Below are 26,545 nucleotides of genomic sequence, written 5' to 3'. Positions count from 1 at the left end.
CAAGCAAGGTTATCCATGTTGGTTCAAAAACCCGATGGTTGAGGGTTAATAACTGTTTCTGAACCTGGTGGTGTGGGATCGAAGTCTCCTGTGCCTCCTGCCTGATGGTAGCAGTGAGAAGAGAGTATGGCCTGGTTGGCAGGGGTCCTTAATGAAGGATGCTGCTTTCTTGTGGCGGGGCTCCTTGTAAATGTGCTCAGTGACGGGGAGGGCTTTGCCTGTGATGGACTGGGCTGTGTCCACTACTTTCTGCAGACTTTTCTGTCCTGGGCGTTTCTTGGCTGACTTCCACTCTGTGCCAGTGGCAGAAGGAGCATGAGTTGTGGTTTGTGGTTTGTGGTTGAGTATCTGGACCTTTGAGTCAGATGTGCATGCGGATGACATGGTGATACAGCGATCTTCTGATGTTTATAGCTCAACCTATTAAACACAATCGGTGAGGTCATTCACTCGTTCCTGGGATGATATTAGGCACTGGTGCATCTGGCCTCACCTCCCTCAGTCTTTGCTGGCTTCCTCCGTAGCCAACATCCAGAACCTCTCTCTGCGTGTCCGCCTGTTCCTCGGGTTCTCCAGGTGGGCTTCAGTGAAACAGGAAGCGGGCACCTTTTGGCCTTTGTACGTGTGGAGACTACAGGCATTGCCAACAGCAGGTACCCATCCACAGACTGAAGGTGTAATCCAGAACGAGTAAGGACAACAACTTATTATTTAATACTTTTATGTATTGCTATTAGTATTATTTATTTATCAGTATTATTTATTTCCTTATTTATTTAATTTTGTTTTGGTAATTGCACAATTTATCTTTTGCACATTGGTTGTTTGACGGTCTTTGTGTGTAGTTTTTCATTGACTCTATTGTATTTTTTTGTCCTACTCTGAATGCCTGCAAGAAAATGAATGTCTGGGTATATATGGCAACATATACATACTATAAGGGAGGGGAACGTCGACTCAGACCATGAGTGGCCTGTGTCGGGCATTTTCATGCCTTACAGGGCGCAGATTGATAATAAACTTATTTCAAGTGTTGTACTTTAATTTCCCCTCTGAAGCCGGTATTCTCATGATCAACATTAGTGAAATTGATTTCTCTTTTAATTCCATACTTAACTTTTGAACAGAACTTTAATCCCTCTGGTGAGTCCTGATGAATGGCCTTGCACCGAAATGTCGTCTGTTTATTCCCGTCCAAAGATGCTGCCTGAACTGCTGAGTTCCTCCAGCATTTTGTGTGTGTTCTCCCAACAGCCGTGGTGGGGTATGAACTTGTGTTTTCAAATATGCAAGTTTGGAACCTTCACCTCTATTGCCCTTTTAAAACTCACGTTCTCAGTATTATTATTTGACTTTTAAAATTTGCACTTTTTGCCTTCATTTGCACATTGGTCATTGGTCAGACTTTGTAGGGTTTTTCATAGCTTCTGTTGTATTTCTTTAGCATTCCTGTAAGAAAGTTAATCTTAAAAGGTATTATATAGTAACATATATGAACTTTGATAATACATTTATTTTGAAGCTGGCTGAGTTTTCAAAGGAAGTAGAGAAAGCCTGCCATACTCACATAAACACAGGAGATTCTGCAGATGCTAGAAATCAGGAGCAACACACACACACACGTACACACACAATGCGATAAACAGTCAACGTTTTGGGCCAAGACCCTTCTTTAGGACTGGAAAGGAAGGGAGAAGATGCTAGAATAAGAAAGAGGGGGAGGGGAAGGTGTGCAAGCTAGAAGGTGATAGGTGAAGCCAGGTGGGAGGTGATAGGTGGAAAAAGCATGCAAGAAGCTGGCCAGATTCAAACCCAGGACCATTGATCTTGAAGTCCAGTGCTGATGCCACTAAACCCACTGGCCAGCTATCACTGGCATATGTCGTGAAATTAGTTTTTTAGCAACTCTGATCTATGTCACTCCTGTATGCTTCCTTGTCACTATCAAAATTCTGCCAACAATACTTCTGTTGTCAGCAAATTTATAGATGGTGCTTGAGCATCACAATCATGGGAGTAGAGCAGTGGGCTAAGCACATATCCCTGAGGTGTGCCAGTGTTGATTGTCAGCAAGCAGGAGATGTTATTTCTGAACCGTACAAGTCATGCTCTCCCATCATGAATGGCTGTGATGCCTCACTCCCTGATGAGCTCAACACCTTTTGTGCACACTTTGAATGGGAGAATAAAACTATACCTGTGGGAATGCCTGGATTCAGCTGAATGAATGCTAATGCTTAAAGCCAAGGCTGTTGTCCTTTTCTTAATGTTCCTTTTATGACTCACCCGTGGTGGCTGAGAAAGAGAAATTAAATCTGTTGTCTCAACCTGCTAGCGTCATTATTTGGAAAGGATATCTGGCAGGTTAAGCAAATGACGTGTGATTTATTTGGCTAGATTACCATTTATAGCTTGTGCATCACAGTCCCCAAGGTCTTTCTTAGACCTTGACAAACATTTTATCTGTCAAATCATAATATTCCATTCATTCGCTAAGCCAAAAAACACAAAACCCTGATATAAAAAAGAGAAGGTTTTCTGCAGGTGCCTACTCCTTTGCCACATGCACTTGATTCACATTTATTTATCAGCTACATCAAAACCTGCGGTAAAATGCATCGTCTGCGTAAATGACCAAGATGCCTAAGGATGTGCTGGGGGCAGCCCGCAAGTGTCGCCACACATTCCAGTGCCCACATGCTCAGCTGAACAACAGAGAACACAATAAAAGTAGCAACATTGAAACAAACCCCTTTCTCCCCACCCACCCACCCACTCAGTCACACACATACAGCACTGTACAAAAGTCTTAAGCACATATGCAGTATATATATAGCTCATACAGTATACAGTATATACAGAAAGGGTGCCTAAGACTTTTGCATAGTCCTGTAGGAATTTTATGTATTGCACTGTACTGCTGCCACAAAAAAAAAACAAATTTCATGATGTAAGTGATGATAAACCTGATTCTGATATGAGTGACAGGGAAATCACAGTTAGGAAAAGGGGAAGGGAGAGGGGAGGGAGTGGAAAGTACCAGAGAGACATTCCGTGATGTCCAATAAACCAACTGTTGGGAATAATGACCTTGCCTGGTGCCTCAGGGCTGGGTGTGTCTGCACCCACGTCACCCCTCCCTTCTCTGCCACCCGTCCCCCACCCCTCCTGCGAGGGTGCACCCTCACATTTCCCAACATCGTTTGCTCCCATCAGATTTGCAAGCTCGCTCTCCGCTCCACATTGACAAATACAGTACTGTGCAAAAGTCGTAGCCGCCCCAGCTATACATATGTGCCCAAGACTTTAGCAAAGGACGGTATATAGTCCTCTAACCACAGGACAGGCTATCTTCTTTGGTCCAGTCTCCAGTAAACACGCAGATTCGCAGATATCAGGTCTCCAACATTGCCATTGCTCTCACAGATACAGACTCGAGGCTGTGGTTAACATGGCTCAACTGCAGGATTTCTGATCGACCTACAGCTTTCGATCTTCAGGACTCACAGATGACGATGCTTCAGGACCCCTTGTTCTAAACTCCTGATACAAACTTGTCTTACGTTTATGTAGGGCCCTGTTGTTCCAAAATACTTGGAATTTGGTCAGGGAGTTACTTTACCATGGCTGCAGGGTGGTTATGGTAGTGTAGTGGTTAGCACAAAGCTTTACAGTACAGCAAACCTGGGTTCAATTCCCGTCACTGCCTGTAAGGAGTTTGTACGTCCTCCCCGTGACTGTGTGGGTTTCCTCTGGGTACTCTGGTTTCCTCCCACAGTCCAAAGATGGTTGGGGAGTTAATTGGTCATTGTAAATTGTCCCATGATTAGGCAGGGGTTAAATCAGGGATTGTTGGGCAGTGTGGCTCAAAGGGCCAGAGGGCCCATTCCACACAGAATCTCAATAAATAAATAAATAAATAATAAAGTGGCAGATTCCAGGGCATTCCAGAACTTACAGGTGAGCCATTGGCCAGACTTGAACTGACATATCTATTGGGCGAAAGGATCACCTCTTCTGATCACAGATTCTGTCAGGGGTCTCCAAAGGGGAAATAGGTTGGCAGAAGGAAGATGATTGGCAGGTTTCGTGGAAAGGACCAGTGGAATGACTGAGTGACCTACCCTTCAATGGGATAGCACTTACTCCATGGGCTGAATGGTTCCATGACTCCACTTTTGCTATTTGATCAGAGGCACAAGTCCAGGGGCTACAATAACAGGAAGTGTAACTCCTTGGAATAAATCACCACTCATTCATCACTCCGGGTCATCAGCTGGACTGTAGTGGGTGTAGAAGATGGCTCACTCCCTGGCCTGGTTGTTCATGGGTATGTTGGTTAATTTACTGAGTTAAGAGCGAGAATTCTACTTATTTAATCTATTGACAGGTATCTGAAGCTGTGAGATAGGAACACTAACCACCATACCAACCTCAGTTTAAATTAATGCAATTAAATAAATCTATTCTCAGTTTTCCCTTTCCAAACTACCAACTTCAACTTCAAGTTCAAGTTTATCGTCATTCATATGTATACCACCAAACAAAACAACGTTCCTCCAGACCAAGTGCACAACACAGTACATATAACTCACACACACAACACATACAGTAATATTACCACAAATAAATTGACAAAGAATAAGGTGCATTTATGATACAAGTTCAAAAGCAAATAGTAATAATGCTACAGGGGCTTCACGCATGGTGAGACCTGGTGCTGTCAGGGCGTTAGTACTCCCACAGCCTGGGGAAGAAGCTGTTTCCCATCCTGACAGTTCTTGTCCTAATTCTACAGCACCTCCTGGTAGGGGGTCAAAGAGATTGTTTGACAGATGGGAAGAGTCATTGACAATGCTAAGGGCCCTGCTTATGGAAAGCCCCTGATAAATATCTCTAATGGTTAGAAGAGAGACCAATCTCCTCACTCGCTTCAATCTCCTCAGGAGGTGGAGGCACTGCTGAGCTTTCTTGACCAAATGGGTAGTATTGAGGGACCAGGTGAGATCGTCCATTATGTGCACTCCTAGAAACTTGGTGCTGCTAACTCGCTCATCAGAGGAGCCATGTGTGTGCTGTGAGGAGTGGTCAGTCTTCATCATCTTCCTTAAGTCCACAGTCAGTACTGAGCTACTTACTGGTTCCTCATACTGGCTTTCTACCACTTCAATTTTACTCACCTCACCCCCACAATGAGTATACGTGGCCAACTTCAACTCAAAAATTTCCATTTCTCTATTCTTACCATAAAAACAGGCTTGAGAATAAAATGAAGGTCAACACTGCAAAAGGTCTGGTTGTTGGTTAAGAAAAAGCAAAGACGCCTTTATGAAGTTAAGATAAGGACTGTTATTTCCCCTTTGCAAACAGCAGGAGGACCATTGTGACTGACCTCTTCCTTGCAATAAAGTGAATAATGAACAGATTTAGTTATTCCCATTGATAAGAAAATTATATAAAAGAGGCTGTTGAAGTCAGCATCAGACCAGTGGAAAGATGGCAAAGCTTCTTCTTGCAACAGGTACACGCCTTTTGCTTCTTAATACAGGTTGATACTGTCAGGTATACTGTTTGATAACAATTCGTGTTTAGATTGTTTGAGCATAAGGATAAATTAACCTATTTCTAGAGTTTTGTTTTTTATATGAACCAGCATAACTTCACCATTGCTGGACTCTGTTAATATGATTTGCAGTTGTTGCTACCCACTGTGTCCTTGGTGGATACGCGATCCCTCAGTATTTTTCTGTAGGAGTGCAGAAGAATGGGAAGAGTATTCATCTAGCTTCTTGAGAGTAGCTCACGTTGTTTTACAGATGCACCTGATCAGTTATTGATCAGCCATAAAGTTATTGAGTTAGACAATGGTGGCATAGAACTCTGAGAAACATGAAGTGTTCCTCGTAGTTACATTTCATCTACCACTGACCTGTCCACTCCACCAATCTGTCACCTACCTGTTCACTCCACCAATCTCCCACCTACCTGTCCACTCCACCAATCTCCCACCTACCTGTCCACTCCACCAATCTCCCACCTACCTGTCCACTCCACCAATCTGTCACCTACCTCTCCACTCCACCAATCTGTCACCTACCTGTCCACTCCACTAATCTGAAACCGAACTCTCCACTCCACCAATCTGCATCCTAGCTATCCACTCCTTGGTGTCTAAGACTGCTTTTTGAGTTAGTTGTTGTTTGCAAATTTTAAAATAGACCATAAAATATAGGACCCTTACTAATCAAGAACCTATCAATCTCTGCCGTAAGTAAACCCAATGACTCGACCTCCGCAGCCATAGGTGGCAGTTAATTCCACGGACTCTGCCCTCTGGCGAAAGCTATTCCTCCTCATTTCTGTTCTAAATTGATGTTCCTCTACTCTGAGGCTGTGCCCTCTGGTCCTAGACTCCACAGTATGGGAGATAACCCTCCACATCCACTCTATCTAGGCGTTTGAATATTCCGTAGGTATAAATTCACAAAACTAGACAGAGCAATAGGGGATTTGCGAGGGAGTGTGGGTTCAGTAATCGGTCAGTGGAGGGGAAGGGGCCGTTCCTTAAACGGTGAGCGTAGGCCTTCAAGATTCTGTATCCCTTCCCTGATGGTGGCAGGGCAAGAAGGTGAATTACGATATCAGAGAATGCATGTTTCTAGGTGAGCTCGTTAAAGAACAGAGTATGACTCAGAGAGAGAGAGGGAGGGAGGATGGGTTGAGGACATAACAACATTACTGTATAAAAGCAAAGGCTTCGGCAAGGGTTGATCGTATTTGTAACACATCCTATGTTCTCTGTTACAGCGGTGGTCTTGCTGGCGTGCCTGCAACTGGGTGAGTCTCTCAATCTGCGTTACTCAAATCATTGCTTCCCTTTCTCTCTGTTGGGTCGAGGTGTTCTCCTCACTCCTGTCTCCTGCCCGCAGGCTCTGCCTACAGACTGGTTTGTTACTTCACAAACTGGGCTCAGTACAGACCCGGAGAGGGGAAACACCTGCCTAAGAATGTGGACCCCTGCCTGTGCACGCATGTGATCTACGCCTTCGCCGGGATGAAGAACAACGAGATCACCACCTACGAATGGAACGACCCAAAACTCTACCACGAAATCAACAGCCTTAAGAACAAGTATGAGCGCACAATAACCGCTGACAATATTAACGATGGAACACACACTCAACAGTTTAGGAACAGCTTCCCTCTGCCTTCAGATTTCTGAACACTATTTTCACCACCTATTCAATGCAACATTTGAATATATATTTCTTATCGTAATTTATCGTAATTAATGTATTGCACTGCGCGTCTGCCGCAAAACAACACGTGTCGGTGAAATTAATCCCGATTCTGAAAGTACGCAGGCGCGCTGTTGAGAGGGAGAATTAACCAGCCACGATGGAATGGCGAGGTAGACTTGACGGGCCGAGTGGCTTAATTCTGCTCCAGTGTCTTACGGTTTTATGATTTCGACCTGAAACGTGGTAAATTCTTCCCCCTTCCTACCGATGATGCTTCATATAACCCCAAGGGATATCCGGAGCAACACTCACAAAATGGTTAATACCGGGCGGGGGGCGTAATTGGAGGAGAGTATGGGGGGAGGATGTCAGAGGTAGGTTTCTGACACAGAGAGTGTTGGGTGCGTGGGACGCCCTGCCAGGGGTGGCGGTACAGGCGGATATATTAGGGAGATTTAGCAAATTTAGGTCGGCACCTGGATGATAGGAAAATGGAGAGCTATGTGGGAGGGAAGGGTTAAATTGGTCTTAGAGTAAGTTAAAATGCCAGCACAACATTGTGGGCCGAAGGGCCTGTACTGTGCTGCAGTGTTCTATGTTCCAAACTGCTGGGGAAACACAGCAAGTCAGGCAGCATCATGGAGTGGAATAAACAGTCGACATTTTGGGCTGATACCCTTTATCAGAACCTGAGTCTTAGCCAGAAACGTTGATTGTTTATTCCTGTCTGTAGATGCTGCCTGACCTGCTGAGTTCCTCCAGCGTTTTGTGTGTTCCTTCTGCTCCCAGCATCTGTGATCTCTCGTGTCTCTATTTTCATAAATTGGAAAATGTCCATGAAATTACAGCTGGGTGGAGCAGATCTGGGTCCAATTAGGCTCAACTCAACCAAAAATTCACCCAGTTTCTTGCTTTAAGCAACAAAACATCCTGTAATCACCGAGTGTTTCACCTGATGTTCTTTGACATAGTCAATCAAGCAAATTTGTCTCAGCTACTGAACCTTTTGTATGCCCACCATGTGTGCAGACCTGTTCTACGCCTAGAGTAAGAAGGATATTACCAGATATGATTCAGTTCCCCCCAGACACCTGCAAACACACAAGGCAGCTTGTGGTTTTCCACATGTTTTCAGTGATAAGATGTCACACTCCATTTGATGGAGACGTTGTCAACCTGTGACCCGTTTGAACGATTTGAGCCATGCATACAGTGCTGGAGGAGCTCAGCAGGTCAAGCAGCAATTATGAATGGGAATAAACACAGTCGACGGTTTGGGTCGAGACCAGAGCATCGACAGTTTACTCCCCTCCATAGATGCAGAGTTCCTCCAGCATTTTGTGTGTGTGTGTGTGTGTGTGTGTGTGTTATTCAGCATTTCGATCATATGCAGAATCTGTTCTGTTTAAGATTTCTTCCATGCGTATTGTTCAGGGGATATTCTGGAAAAAATGTTTAACTTGCAATAAATATCATTTAATCAGAATCTGAATCAGAATCAGGTTTAATATCACCAGCATATGTCATGAAATTTGTTAACTTTGCCGCAGCAGTGAAATGCAATACATGATAATAGAGAGAAAAAGCTGTGAACTACAGTAAGTGTATGTATATATTTAATATGTAAGTAGGTAGTGCAAAATAAAATGCTGAGGTAGTGTTCATGAGTTCAACGTACTTTCAGGATTTGGATGGCAGAGAGGAAGAAGCTGTTCCTGAATCACTGATCATAGATCATGGATACATGCCCTTCAGCCCACAATGTGAGACTGGCCCATTGCTTAAGGGCCATGTTTCACTGACTTTGCCCCTCACTATCTCCGAATCCTGCTGGTTGCACATTGGGGCAAATTGTCTCAATTAAATTTAACGGCAAAAGAACAGAAATTCCTGCAAAGTCCAAGCAATGTCCTGTCCCTCCGATTGTTATTCTAAAACAATATTTTCTTCATTTTTTTTCCCACAGGAATGCAAACCTCAAGACTCTCCTGTCGATCGGTGGCTGGAACTTTGGAACTCAGAAGTAAGATGGAAACTTACACATCATTCTCCACACATCCCGCTACTACCAAAAGGATCCTACCGCCTATCTTTATCTCCACCCCCTCCCTACCAAAAGGATCCTACCGCCTATCTTTATCTCCACCCCCTCCAGTTTCTGCTGGGATCCACGATTCCCTTGTACAAACGTTTGTACATTTGCCCTTCCCCACTAATTTCCCTCCTGGGACTTAGCCCTGTAAGCGGCCAGACTTCTAAAGCTGCCCATTGACCACTTTCCTCACCTCCATTCAGGGCCCCAGACAGTCCTTCCAGGTGAGGAGACACCTCACCTGTGAACCTGCTGGGGGTCGTCTGTTGTGCCCGGTGCTCCCGATGTGGCCTCCTCTACACTGACGAGACCTGTTGTAAGTTAGGGGACCGCTTCAGCAAGCACCTCCCTTCTATCCACCATAAACACTTTAATTCCAATTCCCATTCTTGTTCTGACATGTCGGTCCAAGGTCTTGTGCCAATATGAAGGGGCCCTCAGAGTGGAGGAGAAACTCCTTTTATTCTGTCTGGGTAGCTTCCGACCTGATAGCATGAATATTGATTTCTCCTTCTGGTAAAAATGAATTTTTTCTCCCCCCTCTCCTCTTCTTCTACTTCCCACTCTGGCTTATTTCCTCTTTTCCCCACCTGCCTATTAGCTTCCCCTGGGTCCCCTCCTCCTTCTCTTTCTCCTGTGGTCTACTCTCCTCTCCTATCAGACTCCTTCCCCTCCACCCCTTTACCTTTCCCACCCTCTTGGCTTCACCCAATCACCTTCTATTATCCTTACTCTCCACTCCTTTCTTATTTTGGTGCCTTCCCCCTTCGTTTCCAGTCCTGAACAAGGGTCTCAGCCCAAAATGCTGACTGTTGATTCATTTCCAATGATGCTGCCTGTCCTGCTGAGTTTCTCCAGCGTTTTGTGTGTGTGTGTTGCTCTGGGTCTTCGGCATCTGACCTCCAAACGTTTTATAGTTTATTACATGTTTTTGAAGTGTTGGAAAAGCAGCTGCCAATTTATTCACAACAGGATCCTACTGACAACAGTGAGTTCAGTGACCAAACCATCTATTTCAGGTGTTGTTCTTGTAATGGTTCTGAAGAAACATTGAATGTCTACCTTGGTCCAAAAGCTTATTTGCAGAGCAAAACGCCTGACCATGTAACATTGCGTCTGTGTAAAAGATGGAAATTTTGTATTTGGGTGTCAGATGACAATTACTTCACTTCTAGTTGCTTGGGCTATCAAATGAACCTGTTTTGGAAAAGATATCCTTGTAGTCTTAAATAAATATATAGGGGATTACAGTACAGTAACCTGTTCAGTGAGCGTTATTAAACTGAGCAGTGTACAGATTTCAAATTGAGTAATGTAGGTGTCTGCCAGGAAATAATGATAATGTCATTTTCAGAAAGTATCATTGTACCTGATGCCTCAGGTGAATCCAGGTACAAGGAATAATTTTTACAGGAACTTGGGTACTTAATGAGGGAATGGGTAAATCTATACCTGACAGTATCTAACAACAGAGTTATTATAGTACTGAGCTGGAGCTTAGGAGCCTGGATTGTTCCCACTGTACAGGGAAATTTTCACAAAGGGTTAACTTGCAGGTTGAGTCCATGGTGAGGTATGCAAATGCAATGTTATCATTCACTTTGAGAGGACTGGAATACAAAAGCAAGGATGTAATGCTGAGGCTTTATAAGGCACTGGTCAGACTGCACTTGGAGTATTGCAAGCCCTTAATCCAAGAAAGGAGATGCTGGCATTGGAGAAGGTCCAGAGAAGGTTTACAAGCATGATCACGGTAATGAAAGGCTTGACGTATGAGTTGTGTTTGTTGGCTCTGGGCCTGTACGCGCTGGAGTTTAGATGAATGAGGGGGTGGGGAACTCCTTGAAACTTATCAAATATTGAAAGGCCTAGATAGACTGGAGGTGCGTGGTCAAGTGGTTAAGGCGTTGTTCTAGTGATCTGAAGGTTGCTAGTTCGAGCCTTGGCTGAGGCAGCGTGTGTGTCCTTGAGCAAGGCACTTAATCACACATCACTCTGCGACGACACCGGTGCCAAGCTGTATCGGTCCTAGTGCCCTTCCCTTGGACAACATCGGTGGCGTGGAGAGGGGAGACTTGCAGCATGGGCAACTGCCGGTCTTCCATACAACCTTGCCCAGGCCTGCGCCCTGGAAACTTTCCAAGGCACAAATCCATGGTCTCACGAGACTAGCGGATGCCTGTAAAGACATCCTGGAGAGGATGTTTCCTTTAGTGGGGGAGTCTAGGACCAGAGGGCACAGCTTCAGAACAGAAGGACATCTCTTTAGAACAGAGATGAGACTGAATTTCTGTAACCAGAGGGTGATGAATCTGTGGAATTTATTGTCACCAACAGCTGCGGAGGCCAAGTCATTGGATGTATTTAAAGCGAAGATTGATAGATTTTTGATTAGTAAGGATGTCAAGGATTAAAAATGGGAGAAGGCAGGAGAATGGAGATGAGATGCATGATAAATCGGCTATGATGGAATAGTGGAACAGACTTAATAAGCCGAACGGCCTAATTCTGCTTCTTAGGGTCTGACAAAAGCCTGCCTACTTCTTTAGGAGGGGATGTAGCTGTTGGATCCTGGTGTTTTTGTGATTTGGAGGTTTGGAAGTCAAGAATGAAACATAAAATTTATTCTTTGCAGAAAGAAACATAGAATTTATTCTTTGCAGAGAACAGAGAAACTGTGGTCACCCTAAAGTAGGAGTTCCCAACCTAGGGTCCAAAGACCCCTGGGTTAATGGTATGGGTCCATGGCATACAAAAAGTTGGGAACCCCTGATCTATACTGACAGCTACCATTGCTGGAGGATGAGAATTCAAAGCTTGAGTGAAGAAATATCACTCTGAAACTTATGAAGATCGGTAGAATTATTAGGGTTGAAAAAAAATGCAACAAATATCAATTCTATGATGGGAAGATATTAAAGGTTGCCTGGTTTATTTTGAAATATTAGAGGGTACCAAGTTGTTAAAAATATTTGTGTTACAAAGACCAAATGCATCACTCCTGATGCTTGTCTCATCTCCTCGCAGATTCACCACGATGGTGGCCTCAGCAGGAACTCGCCAGATCTTCATAAAGTCTGTGATCAGCTTCCTGAGGGGTTATGGCTTTGATGGTTTGGACCTCGATTGGGAATATCCTGGGTCTAGAGGGAGTCGTGCTGTTGATAAACGCCTCTATACCGTTCTGGTCCAGGTAAGGTCATATATAATTAACTATGTGCTTCACCACCGGTTAAACTGTTGAATATATTCTATATATTAAAAATTAATCTCAAGATTCTCACCAGGAATAGTTTTCCACAGATTAGATGAAGGAATTTATGCATTGCCATATATTCTATTTAGCCGGCCGCTGGTGTAGTGGTGTCCGCACTGGACTTGGGAGGCGAGTGGTCCCAGGTTCGAAACCGGCTGGCTCCTTGCATGCTTTCCATCCGTGCTGGGTTGAGTGCTGAGCTAGCAACTCGGCCTCGTAAAAAAACGGAGAAAAATGCTAAAGAAACGATAAGGTTGCCACCCGATGCGCCACGAGGCATGGAGAGGAACAACAAATATAATCTTGGAGAGTTACAGAATGGAAGTCAGTTCCTGGCCCACCAAATCCATGCCAACCTTCCTTTTCAATTTACTCCCAACCTATGTTAATCCGCATTTTTTACATTCTCCCTCCTTACAGCATGGATTCCATCTCTCACCTGCACACTAGGAGTGGTTTACAGTGGCCTACTAACCTACTGGATGTATATCTTTGGGATGTGGGAAGAAACTGGAGCACTCAGGGAAACTCCCATTGGTTCTGTCTACACTTCCCACAGTCAACATCAGCAAGGGCCCCTCCAGACTTGGTCATTCTGTCTTGCCCTTCCCTCTCATCAGGCAAAGCCTGAGAACACGTACCAACAGGCTCAAGAACAGTTTCTATCCATGGAGTCATAGAAAAGTACAGCACAGAAACATGCCCTTTGGCCCATCCAGTCCATGCTGAACCATTTAAGTTGCCTAGTCCCATCGACCTGCACCTGGACCTTAGCCCACCATATGTCTACTACCTATGCACCTATCCAAACTTCTATTACTGTTGAAATTCAGCTCTCATGCACTACTTGTGCTGGCAGCTCATTCCACACTCTCATGGCCCTCTGAGTGAAGAAGAATCCCTCATGTACCCCTTAAACTTTTCACCTTTCACCCTTAACCCATGACCTCTAGTTGTAGTCCCACACAGCCTCAGTGGAAAAAGTCTGTTTGCTCTTACCCTACCTATACCTCTTATAATTTTGTATACCTCTATCAAATCTCCCCCCAGTCTTCTATGTTCCAAGGAATAACGTTCTAACCTATTCAATCTTCCCTTATAACTCGGGTCATACCGGCAACATCCTTGTAAATTTTCTCTCTACTCTTTCAACCTTATTTATATCTTTCCTGTGGGTAGGTGACCAAAGCTGCACACAATACTCCAAATCAGGCCTCACCTATGTCTTGTACAACTTCAACATAACATCCCATCTCCTGTCCTCAATAACTGCTTTCAGATTCAACAGTTCAATAATTCAATGGTTCCTTTTAATATCAGGGGAATGTATACAATATACATCCTGAAATTCTTTTTCTTCACAGACTTCCACAAAAACAGGAGAATGAATGACAATTAAAACATTCCCTACTCCCCCTTCCCATGCACAAGCAGCAGCAAAGAATCGACCCTCCCCACGTTCACCCACTTCCGCTAAAAAAACATCAGCACCCTCCACCCACCAAGCAAGTCAAGTCAAGTTTATTGTCATTGGGGGCCTTGACTTTTCAGGCCAAGACCCTTCATCAGAGTTCTTTATTCCTGACCTGCTCAGGATTTCCAGCACCTGCAGAATATCTCATTGCCACCATCAGGAAGCTGGTACAGACACACACTGAATATTCACTCAATACTTTAGGAACAGTTTTATCCTCCTACCATCAGGCCCCCAATAAAGACCCTGATCTACAGTACCACAAAAGCTAATCATTCACCTGACTATTTGACATGCCACAGGCTCTGTGTCTCCCCCTAATAAAGGGAACAAGAGGAGCTCTATTGTATACTAAAGATGTACCTTTGAACTCTTGATCTTCCAATTGACCTCATCATGGGCACTGGATTTTATTTGTCTATCTGTACTGCACTTTCTCTGTAAGTGTAACTATATTCCACATAAATACAAGGGATTCAGAATCAGGTTTAATATCACAGACATACATCATGAAAGTTGTTGTCTTTGCAGTAGCAGTACAATGCAATACATAATAATAGAGAAGAAAAACCTGTGAATTAGGGAAAGTGTGTATATACATATATATATATATACACATTGTTTTGTTGTTGTTCGTCCATCGTTGACGTCGAAGAGGACCTCGACACCATAATGATGGTGTCGAGACTAGCGCGTGATTTGGATTTAAGTGAGGGAGAATTGCGCAGCGTCAGCCTCACTCTCTCTTCCCAATTCCCATCTGGATCCAGTGGCAAGACAGAGTCTAGACGGCTGGAGATGGGACTAGGCGCAGTGGATGACCAGGACATCTTCTGTGTCTTGTCCTGCTCTACACGTTCCACGACACTTGCAGAGACCGCCTTCGTGACCGTTGGACCTTCCATTGGTCTCGTCCGCTCAATCCGCCGGAGTCTGTCTTCACATGCTGGGATAGACAACTCCCTATCTCACCGAGGGTTTGAGACCCGTCGGCTACCCTCACCTGGTTTAGCCGGCTTGTCGAAGCCGTTGCCCGGGGTGTGGCCGCTGTCGCATGCAAACAGCTACGGGGAGCCAAAGGTGAGAGCTGAGTGCCAGGTAGGGACCAAAGGTGGACTAACTGCCTTGAAAAGGACGCGACATGTTCCCCCACCAGAGGTGCTACCCCTCCCTGACACCCCATATACACATATACACACTTGGTTATACAAACTAGTTAAATTAAATACTATGTGCAAAAATAGAAATAAAAAAAAGTAGCGAGGTAGTGTTTATGTGTTAAATGTCCATTCAGAAATCTGGTGGCAGGAGGATAAAACTATTCCTAAAGTATTGAGTGAATATTGAGTGTGTGTCTGTACCAGCTTCCTGATGGTGGCAATGAAAGATTCTGCAGGTGCTGGAAATCCTGAGCAGGTCGGAATAAAGAACTCTGATGAAGGGTCTCGGCCTGAAAGTCAAACCTTTATTCCTCTTCTTCGATGTTGCCTGACTGCTTCCTGCAGTATCTTGAGTGTACTGATTCTGTTTTCTTTTTACTTCCTAATGTATGGAATGATGAGTCTGGATTGCACACAGACAAATGATTTGTACCTGTCTTGGTACCTATGGCAATAATGAAGCAACACCAATAAAGGAACTTTGACCTCTGCAACCCGCAGGAACTGATGGCGGCCTTTGAGGCTGAGGGTAGGAGCAGTGGGAAGCCAAGACTGTTGCTGACAGCGGCTGTGGCCGGTGGAAAGAGTACCATCGATGCTGGCTATGAGATTCCTCAGCTTGGACAGTGAGTGTTCATCTGAACTGAAAACTCAACCTTTACCTGTGTGTTTCTCGGGAGTTTGACTGGTTAAACATTAAAGATTAGCTTTTAGGTTAGGGTTAACTGGGGTTGTAGGGTTGCTTGGGCAACAGGGCTTGAAGGGCTGGGATGGCCTACTCTGTGCTAAATCGATACATAAATAAATTTATTTGTCATATATACATCAAAACATACAGAGAAACGCATTGTTTTGCGTTAAATTGAATCAGCTAGAATTGTGTTGGACAGCCCGCAAGTGTCGCCATGCTTCTGGCGCTAATTTAGTCTGTCCACAATTCACAAACCCTAACCCGTATGTCTTTGGAGTGTGGGAGAAATCGGAGCACCAGGAGGAAGGTGGGGAGAATGTTCAAACACCCTTATGGACAGCAGCAGGAATCTAACCTGGATCTTACACTCAGAACGGTGAAGCATTACACTACCGTGTTAAGGGTAATTATACTGGCTTTCCTTCCGTCCACAGATTGAGGGGTCAGAGCACATTGCGTGGTGGTTGAGATATTACTGTTAATTTGGTAAACAGAGAGACAGAGTGACTCTGGTCTCCTCTCTTGCAGGGTTCTGGACTTCATCAGTGTGATGACCTACGACTTCTACGGACCCTGGAGTCATGTGACAGGGGAGAATAGCCCCCTCTACCCCTTCCCTAATAACCAGGATCAGACCAACCTGTACTTCAATGTGGTAGGTACTGAAGAAAAGGGAACCCTGCCAAACCTTTCCATTCTCTTCTCTAGACTGGCGTCTAGCTCTTGCCAAATCTTTCCGACCCGACCCTGACTGCCCGTCTCTTTCTCTGCAGGAATATGCAATGAACTATTGGAAGAACAAAGGAGCCCCAGCAGAGAAGCTGAATGTTGGTTTCCCCACATACGGACACACCTTCCTGCTGACCTCATCCGACACTGGGGTCTTTGCTCCAGCAGGGGGGGCTGGGCCAGCTGGCAAATACACCAGGCAGGCTGGGATTTTGGCTTACTATGAGGTACGAACGCCGAAGCTGCTGCTGTAGTTCAGTATTATCCTCCGTATGTATGTACTGAATAACTTTATACTGTGGTGGACCAAAAGAAAACTCCCTCCGAACTGAGCAGTGGGAGTAGCTGTACGATTGTAGGTAACATCCCATGTACCTACCCACAATCCACATTGCAGCTAAATGAAACTTTAGTCAGATTACATCTGGCATCTTGTTCAGTTCTAGCTTCCTCATGACAGGAAGAATGTGGAGATTGTGAACAAGGCGTAGAAATGGTTTACCAGGATGTTTTCCTGGTTCAGGCAGAAGCAAAGTCAAATAGTTCTTTCTAGAGCAGGGATTCTCAACATTGTTCATGCCATGGATTCCTACAATGCACCGACTGGGAACCCAGGCTCTGGCGTGCTGGAGGCTGAAGGGATTTTTTTTAACTTATGAAAGGCATAGATAGGGTAGGTGACCAGAGCTTTACCCCAAGGTGGAAATGGCAAGAACCCGAGGACATGCTTTTAAGGGTGCGGGTGAGAGGTGGGGAAGATAAAAGGTGACACGAGGGGCAATTTTTTTTACTCCGAGAGTGGAGGGTGCCTGAAATGTCTCATCGAATCAATAAGAGAAGATCTGCTCTGCCTGGCTTGCTGAGTTCCTCCAGCATTTTGTGTGTGTTGCAACGTACTACTACTACGTCGACTCAGCCCTAGGGGGCCGGCGTCAGGCACAATAACAGACTCTCCACTTCTCCCTCTCCCTCATCAGTGTGTTCAGTTCATCTACATTAGCCGCGCCGCTGTCTTCTAGGAGCGTGTTGACCATAGTCTTGGGAGGGCGCCCAGAGTTCATCCTCCCGTGCTTGGGCTCCCATATGATGACTAGGCTGGCAGGTAGCTCGGGGTGGTGTAGATAGTGCCCCGCTAGTTGCAGTCTTCTCGCCTCGATTTGTTGCAGCATGAGAGAGTGTCGAGCAGTTGAACAACAGCTCTCATTTCAGACCAGAATTAGAGAGACCATGTGTATTTAAAGCAGAGGTTGATCATCATCTTCATTATGTGGCGTGTCGTATGATGTGGGTGAACGTGGGCTTTCCAAGACCATGATTGTTCCTGGCAAATGTTTCTACAGAAGTGGTCTGCTATTGCCTTCTTCTGGGCAGTGTCTTTACAAGATGGGTGACCCCAGTCATTATCAATACTGTTCAGAGATTGTCTGCCTGGTGTCAGTGGTCGCATAACCAGGACTTGTGATCTGCACCGGCTGCTCATACCACCATCCACCACCTGCTCCCATGGTTTTATGAGACCCTGATCAGGGGGCTAAGCAAGTGCTAAACCTTGCCCAAGGGTGACCTTCAGGGTAATGGAGGGAAGGAGCACCTTACACCTCCTTTGGTAGAGACGTATCTCCATCCCGCCACCTCAGGCGGTTGATGGGTTCTTAATTAGTAAGGATATCAAAGTTTACAGGAAGAAGGCAGGAGAATAAGGTTAAGAGGGATAATAAATCAGCCATGATGGAATGGTGGAGCAGACTTGATGGGCCAAATGGCTTAATTCTGCTCCTATGTCTTATGGTCTAATGGTCTTATGAATATTGAATAAAAAAGACAAAATAAGAACGGACATAGAGGGCACGACAAACAGCCGCTGAGTTTTGACCACAGTGGGTTCTAATCTACCATCTCACTCTTCCAACAGATCTGTACGTTTTTGAATGGTGCCACCGAAGTGTGGAATGCCCCACAGGTGACTCCGTACGCCTTCAAAAATAGAATCTGGGTCGGGAATGACAACCAGAGGAGTTTTGGAGACAAGGTATCTTTGACCTTTAGTGTTCAATTCTTCCCATTTGAATGATTGCTGTAATGTGTATTGTACTGAACCAGCAGTGATTGAGCAAAAAGTTTCAGAATCACGCTGCTACACCTGTCACGGTGGCTACTTCAGTGCCAATGATTGGGGTTCAATTACTGCCGTTGACTGTAAGGAGTTTGTACGTTCTCCCTGTGACCTGGTTTCCTCCCACATTCCAATGAGGTATGTGTCAGTAGTTTAATTGGTCACATGGGTATAACTGGGTGGGCAGGCTCATTGAGTTGGAATGGTCTGTTACTCTGCTATTTCCATAAATAAAACCTTGTCCATTTCAATGCTGCACACCAGGTCTTCAGATCATTCTGTGCTCACCAGACTGAAATATAATAATATTGTAATTTTGTAAAATTATTAAGTCATGCTGGCCTTAGATCAGGGGTTCCCAAACTTTTTTATGCCATGGACCAATACCATTAAGAAAGGAACACTCACAACACGCTGGAGGAACTCAGTAGGTCGGGCAGCATCCATGGAAACTTTGCTTTGACCCCAGCATCTGCAGAGTTTTTTGTGTTTACTATTAAGAAAGAGGTCTCCGGACTCCAGGTTGGGAAGCTGGACTTTAGATCCCGAACCTTATTAAATGCTAAAGGCAAGGATAATTGTGCAAACCACACAGTTGACTACCAGGAAAAGCTGTCTAAGTGTCTGCTGAGGTGGATGGTATCTCAAGTCCAGGCTCAGAGGGCACAGCCTCAGAAAATAAGGACATCCCTTTAGAACGGAGATGAGGAGAAATTTCTTTAGTCAGAAGATGGTGAAACTGTGGAATTCTGTGCCATAGACTGCCATGGTGGCCAAGTCATTGGGTATATTTAAAGAGGAGGTTGATAGGTTCCTGATTAGTAAGGGTGTCAAAGTTTATGAGAAGGCGGGAGAATGGGGTTGAGAGGGATAAATTAGCCGTGATAGAATGGTGGTGCAGATTTAATGGGCTGATGCCTAATTCCTCTCCTATGTCTTATGGTCTAAGTGTTTCAATTACAGTACTTTTTAATTTATATTCTGACATTCCGGTGGATTTAAGTAGTTCCTTGTGACCCGCAGAGACTAACCTGAAATAGCACACCAAGGAAACTGGGGATTTCTGCTTATCTGCTTACAATGTATCCCTACCCCCGGTACATTACATAAACCTTCGTGAGGCACTGCTTGTGGAGAGGAGCTGGGAATTTCCATGACTTCAGGAGAATCTTTTTCTATTCAGCTAGCCTACCGTGAATGTCCTTAATTGGATTTTGACCCAAGATTGTCGGTGAGTAAGGATTGTCGGTATAAACCTGTGAACATTGTCTTCCAGGTCGAGTGGCTGAAGAGGAACAACTTTGGAGGAGCCATGGTGTGGGATCTTGCCCTGGACGACTTCACTGGCGCCTTCTGTCACCAGGGACCCTACCCTCTCACTAGCACTCTGCACAATGGCCTCGAGATTTCTGGAGGTAATTGTCAGAATCTGTCAAACTTCAGGCAGTGGTCTGCTCACACAGAAGGCGACCTTACCACCAGTTCCTGCCTTTCTTAGAGCTCCTGAAGTTATTTCAGTCTTGACTAGCAGGGATTTGACTACGAAAACACTTCTGAATTTTCATGCAAGTGAAACTCCAAGCACCCTAAGGTACCTGGAGATATGTCAATAGCATGTCAATATGGGGTGTAGGGGTGGCACGAGAGCGTAGTGGTCAGCATAATGCTTTACAGCGATCAGGAGGTTGGGGTTCGATCCCTGCCAGTGCCCATAAGGAGTTTCTACATTCTCCTGTGACTCTGTGGGTTCCCTGTGGATGGTCACAATTCAAAGATGTACAAGTTAGTAAGAGAAAGTGTGGGGGAAGTTAACAATAAAATGCAAGATCATGATGAGGTAGATTGTGAGATCACTCAGTATTCTTATTTTACCGCTGTAGAAGCTCTGCTTAGGCCTGGTGGTTTGTGTATTCGGGCTTTTGTATCTTCTTGCTTTACTTTATTGTCGCCAAACAATTGATACTAGAGCGTACAATCATCACAGTGATATTTGATTCTGCGCTTCGCGCTCCCTGGAGTACAAATCAATAGTAAATAGTAAAAATTTAAATTATAAATCATAAATAGAAAATAGAAAAGGGAAAGTAAGGTAGTGCAAAAAAACCGAGAGGCAGGTCCGGATATTTTGAGGGCACGGCCCAGATCCGGGTCAGGATCCGTTCAGCAGTCTTATCACAGCTGTTCCCAAATCTGGCCGTACGAGTCTTCAAGCTCCTGAGCCTTCTCCCGAAGGGAAGAGGGATGAAAAGTGTGTTGGCTGGGTGGGCCGTGTCCTTGAGTATCCTGGCAGCACTGTTCCGACAGCGTGCGGTGTAAAGTGAGTCCAAGGACGGAAGATTGGTTTGTGTGATGTGCTGTGCCGTGTTCACGATCTTCTGCAGCTTCTTCTGGTCTTGGACAGGACAACTTCCATACCAGGTTGTGATGCACCCTAGAAGAATGCTTTCTATGGTGCATCTATAAAAATTAGTGAGAAACTTCCTGATGGGACAGGGGAGAAGAGAAAATATCCAGGTTGGGTGGAGACTTTATTTTGCTGGCTGATTTCCTGAGGCAGCAAAAAGTATGGACAGAGTCCATAAAATGAACGCTGTTTAGGTACGGCAACCGCTCTGCACATGACCGCAAGAAACTGCAGAGCCTTGTGGACAGAGCTCAGCATGTCACTTCCCTCTTACCACTTCTGACTGTGAAGATTTTGCGATGCAGCAACTTGCTTTGGTTTGCCTGGGCTTGGTCTGAAGTTAGTGTCCATTTTGAATCGGGCGTTGAACTAACAGAGTTTGTTTCTCTCCAGATTGCATTCCGTCCAAGACAACGTTGGCTCCGGCAGTTCCTCCCACTCAGGCCCCAGGCGGTGGTGGGGGTGGTGGCGGTGGCGGTGGCGGCGGCGGCGGTGGCGGTGGCGGCGGTGGCGGCGGCAGTGGCTTCTGCGCCGGCAAGGTTGGTGGTATCTACGCTGATCCCAAGGACAGGAACGCATTTTACCAGTGCGCCTATGGAAGGACCTATGTGAGGCACTGCCCAGCGGTGCTGGTCTTTGATCCTTCCTGTGAATGCTGCAACTGGCCTTAAAGAGCAGGTGAGCATGCCCGCCAACCTAAAACTTTCTACCGGGCGTCAAGTCATTGGTTTGTGCAGCGCGGAATTTGCCCAGTAGAATTTGTTCATCCTCATCATGTGGGGGAACCGAGGGATCTTGGGGTTAATGCCCAAAGATCCCTCAAAGTTGCCGCACAAGTTGGTGGGATGGTTTAGGTGTCGGGTGAGCATGCATACCATCATAGTGCTCTGTACCAGGTACCAAGTCATAGTGGGTTCTACATCCATAGATTCCTCAAAGTTGCTGCTCAAGTTAATAGGGTGTTTTTAAAAAAACTTGTTCACTTACGGGATGTGGGTATCGCCAGCTAAGCCAGCATTTATTGCCCATCTCTAGTTGCCCTTGAGAAGGTGGTGACGAGCTGTCTTCTTGAACGGCTGCAGACCCTGAGGTGTATGTGCACCCACAGTGTTGTCAGGGGGGAATTCCATGATCTTGACCCAGCAACAATGAAGGAACAGTGATATGTTTCCAAACCAGGGTGGTGAGTGACTTGCAGGGGTATTTCTAAGTGGTGGTGTTCCCAAGTATCTGCTGTTCTCGTCCCTCTAGATGGTAGTGGTTGTGGGTCTGGAAGGTGCTGCCTTAGGAACTTTGGTGTGTTGTTGCAGTGCATCTTGTAGACAGTACACACTGCTACAGCTATTCGATTGTGGAGGGATTGGATGCTTGTGGAAGGGGCACCAATCGAGTGGCTGTCTTGTACTTGATGATGTCAAGCTTCTTGAGTGTTGGAGCTGCACTCATCCAGGCGAGCGGCAAGTACTCCATTACACTCCTGGCCTGAGCCTTGTAGATGGCAGACAAGCTTTGGGGAGTCAGGAGGCGAGTTACACGCTGCAAGATTCCTCGCCTTTGACCTGCTCTGGTAGCCACAGTGCTTATATGGCTCGACCAGTCAGTTTCCTGTCAATGGTAACCCCCAGGATGTTGAAAGCATATGGTTTGCTGGTCTTTCAAAGCTTAATGTTCAAGGTAAATTTGTTATCAGAGTAAATATACGTCAGCATATACTACACTGATTCATTTTCTTGGGGGCATACTCAATAAATCCAAGAAACATAATAGAGCCAATGAAAGACTGTACCCGACAGGACAGACGAACAACGGGTGTGCAAAAGACAGCAAAGTCTGCAAATACAAAAGAAAACAATAAATGATAATAAAAAAAAATTAAGCAATAAATATTGAGAACATTGAGATAAAGAGTCCTTGAAGGTGAGACCATAGGGTGTGGGAACAGTTCAGAGATGGGTGAAGTTATCCCTACTGGTTCAAGAGCCTGAACCGGTCAATGCTATCTGCTTGTATACCAACTGCCCCATCCTCAGCCCTATCACTCAGGTTCCCATCCCCCTGCCAAGTTAGTTTAAACCCTCCTCAACAGTTCAGTGAGGGGACAAGTGAAGTTATTCCCTCCGGTTCAAGAGCCTGATGGTTGAGGAGTAATAACCGTTCCTGAACCTAGTGGTGTGAGTCTTGAGGCTAACGTACCTTCCCCCGAGTGGCAGCAGTGAGAAGAGAGCATGAGGTGGAAGATGGGGTCCTTGATGAGGGATGCTGTTTTCCTATCACATCTTTTTATGCAGATGTGCTCAATGGTGGTGAGGACTTTAAACGTAATGGACTGGGCCATATCCACCACTTGTTGTAGGATTTTCCACTCAGAGGTTTAAACGTTTATTTATTATCAAAGTATGTATGCAATATACAATTCTGAGATTCATCCTCTCCAGGTAGCCATAACACCACCATTCAAGGGCATTGGCATTTTCATGCCAGGCTGTGATGCAACCAGTCAATATACTCCCCACCACACATCTAGAGATGTTGTCAAAGTTTTAGATGTCATGTCGAATCTTTGCAACATTTGTAACTAAAACATGAAGTGTGTACGAATGAATAAACAAGCAATAATATCAAGAACATGAGAAGAAGAATCCAACACTCTCATGCCATCCTATTACACTGTTATATTTCGATTAGGTAGTGTGATAAAATAAGATTAGAATCTCATAATAAGATAAAATTATCTTATAGACTGGGTAGCCAATAACCTCTGCACATGGTTACTAGATATTATTTCAGATGAAGATGCTGACATGATTTTTTTCAGAAAGTGATTGGAAGTAAAGTTTTGGATCTTTTTTAGGAAGTTTAACTTTGACCCATTGGGTGATGGATGTGTTGCTGTTAAGGAGAAGTAAACTTTTAAAAAATAGATACTTCAAAAAATTGTTTTTGATGACCCTGATCTGATGTTGAAAGATTCCTCTTGGATAAGAGAACTGAAACATGCCTTTTCTGTTCCAGACTCCACTTACCTCCGCTGGATAACAACAGCAAGATGATGCTGCTTCATCAACTGTCATGCTCAGAGATAATTCTTGCAGTTGAAACAATAAAATAAAGTCATTATTTCCAGCAGATAAATGGTGTCCACTGTGCTTGTTTAAGGTTTAAATTCAACAGGTTCAGCTGGAAGGAGTTCCTCTGCATACACTCAGCGGCCATTTTACTAGATACCTCCTGTACCTAATAAAGTGGCCACTCAGTTTGTGGTCATGGTCTTCTGCTGCTGTAGTTCAACCACCTCAAGGTTCAACGTGTTGTGCATTCAGAGACACTCTTCTGCCCACCACTGTTGTAATGTGTGGTCATTTGAGTTAGTGTCACCTTCCTGTCAGCTTGAACCAATCTGGCCATTCTCCTCTGACATCTCGCATTAACAAGATGTTTTCACCCACTGTATTGAATAAGGACTCACAGTCAACGAATGGTTTTCTTTTCCTGTATGTAATTATTTTTATTTTGTAATATTTCTGAATAAAGTAATTTTGGAAAAAAAAAAGGTGTTTTCACCTACGTGTGTGGGCACGTGGCCAAGTGGTTAAGGCATTGGACTAGCGACCTGAAGGTTGTGAGTTCGAGCCCCAGCCAAGGCAACGTGTTGTGTCCTTGAGCAAGGCACGTAATCACACATTGCTCTGCGACAACACTGGTGCCGAGCTGTATGGGTCCAAATGCCCTTCCCTTGGACAACATTGGTGTCGTGGAGAGGGGAGACTTGCAGCATGGGCAACTGCTGGTCTTCCATACAACCTTGCCCAGGCCTGCGCCCTGGAGAGTGAAGACTTTCCAGGTGCAGATCCATGGTCTCGCAAGACTAACGGATGCCTTTATTTTTATTTTATTCACCCACAGAACTGCTGCTCACTGAATGTTTTTTGTACTATTCTCTGTAAGTTCTAGAGACTGTTGTGTGTGAAAATCTCAGGAGATCAGCAGTTTCTGAGATACTCAAGCCACCCCATCTGGCACCAACAGTCATTCCCTGGTCAAAGTCAGATCTGTGATGAGAATACACATAAATTAAGATGTTTGCTGGCCTGGGCTAGCATCAGTGGCATCAGCAGTTGGTCTGCCACCTGTCCTCAGGGGAAGGAGAGATAAGGAACAATGAAGCAGCATTTGGAGATGTTAATGAAGGAGCCATCAGTCTGGGTATTGTCAAGAGCGGCTCCCCCTTTGAATCCTGAACTGTTTGAAGTGATGGACCGGTGATCTGGAGATGTGTAATGAAGGGACGGGAGAGAGAGCTGTCTAGAGCGGCTCCCCCTTTGAACCCTGAACTGTTTGAAGTGATGGACAGGCGATACCCTAGCAGGGGGATAAAAAGGGACAGGTTCGCTAAGGCAGGGACACACGACACCCCGAGGTAACGAGACCCTGGAAGCGGTGCGCCTCTCACAAGTCGGTGGGAAGTACTGGGCCATAAACGCACAGGGTGGAAAGGTACAATCAGCGGGAACCCGGTGTGTGTCCACCCTCGCTTGGGTGCCGGGTTCACTGCAGAGGATCGACCGCATCTGGAGGAGGGGTCACAGTCGGTGACCTCAGGTGACATCACAAAGGACCCGCCCGAAAGCTGCTTGTGAGCAATATCGCCGGTCTGTGAGTGGAAGCCGTTCTGAATGATCAGTCGTTCTCGTTCTCTCTCTCCCTCCCCCATGTTGTCCATCACCATGGCAACGATTACTGCAAACTGAACTAAATTGGACTGAACTTTGTGTCACTTTGAAATTGGTCATTTACCCCTAGACAACGATAGAGCTTGATTGATGCTGTTATCTTAATTCTGTGCACATGTGTGTTTATCATTGCTGAACTGTTGCATTTATTATCCTTTCGATTACTGTGTTGCTTGTTTCTTTAATAAAACTTTCATAGTTCTAGTAATCCAGACTTCAACTGAGTGATCCATTTCTGCTGGTTTGGCAACCCAGTTACGGGGTACGTAACAGATCACACTTCATCCCCATTCTGATAATTGGCCTGAACGACAACTGAACCTCTTGACTATGGCTGCATGCTTTTGTGCATTGAGTTGCTGCCACATGATTGGCTGATGAGATATTTGCATTAACAAAGGGACTGCAGAGCGTTTGCACACTGTTGGTGTCTCTAGCCCACAGTGAAGTTTGTCTTTCAAACCTTTGCATGGACGTTATTTGATATTCCCACGATTCCTGGATTTCACCAGGAAAACGTGTAGGGAAGGAGGGAAATTGATATTAAGATCCTGAATGTAGAACATTACTGCACAGGAGCAGGCTACTTGGCTCACAATGTCTGTGCTAAACATAATGTTGAATTAAACTGAATCTCTTCAGTCTGAATAATCTG

The 26,545-nt window shown here is 45.2% G+C and overlaps 1 protein-coding gene across 2 annotated transcripts; it reads left to right on the top strand.

Annotated features, from left to right (window-relative positions):
- Positions 1-442: 442 nt before the first annotated feature.
- LOC140210105 (acidic mammalian chitinase-like) lies at positions 443-24,292 on the top strand. 2 transcript variants are annotated; one of them, XM_072278944.1, is made up of 13 exons: positions 443-690; positions 5,371-5,521; positions 6,808-6,837; positions 6,930-7,131; positions 9,208-9,264; positions 12,361-12,526; positions 15,725-15,849; positions 16,443-16,569; positions 16,688-16,870; positions 18,556-18,672; positions 20,033-20,171; positions 21,554-21,838; positions 24,173-24,292. In XM_072278944.1, the coding sequence occupies exons 2-12, from the start codon at positions 5,497-5,499 to the stop codon at positions 21,829-21,831; spliced, it is 1,449 nt and encodes a 482-aa protein (XP_072135045.1). In that variant the 5' UTR covers positions 443-690; positions 5,371-5,496; the 3' UTR covers positions 21,832-21,838; positions 24,173-24,292. The 2 variants fall into 2 exon arrangements, with proteins under 2 accessions (XP_072135045.1, XP_072135046.1); XM_072278945.1 differs by lacking the exon at positions 5,371-5,521 and having other exon boundaries at positions 444-690.
- The last annotated feature ends 2,253 nt before the right edge of the window (positions 24,293-26,545 follow it).

Source organism: Mobula birostris, chromosome 14, assembly GCF_030028105.1.
Source record: "Mobula birostris isolate sMobBir1 chromosome 14, sMobBir1.hap1, whole genome shotgun sequence".
NCBI classification, from domain to species: domain Eukaryota; kingdom Metazoa; phylum Chordata; class Chondrichthyes; order Myliobatiformes; family Myliobatidae; genus Mobula; species Mobula birostris.
The sequence above is the reverse complement of the archived record's forward strand: the minus strand, read 5'-3'. Positions and strand labels throughout refer to the sequence as shown.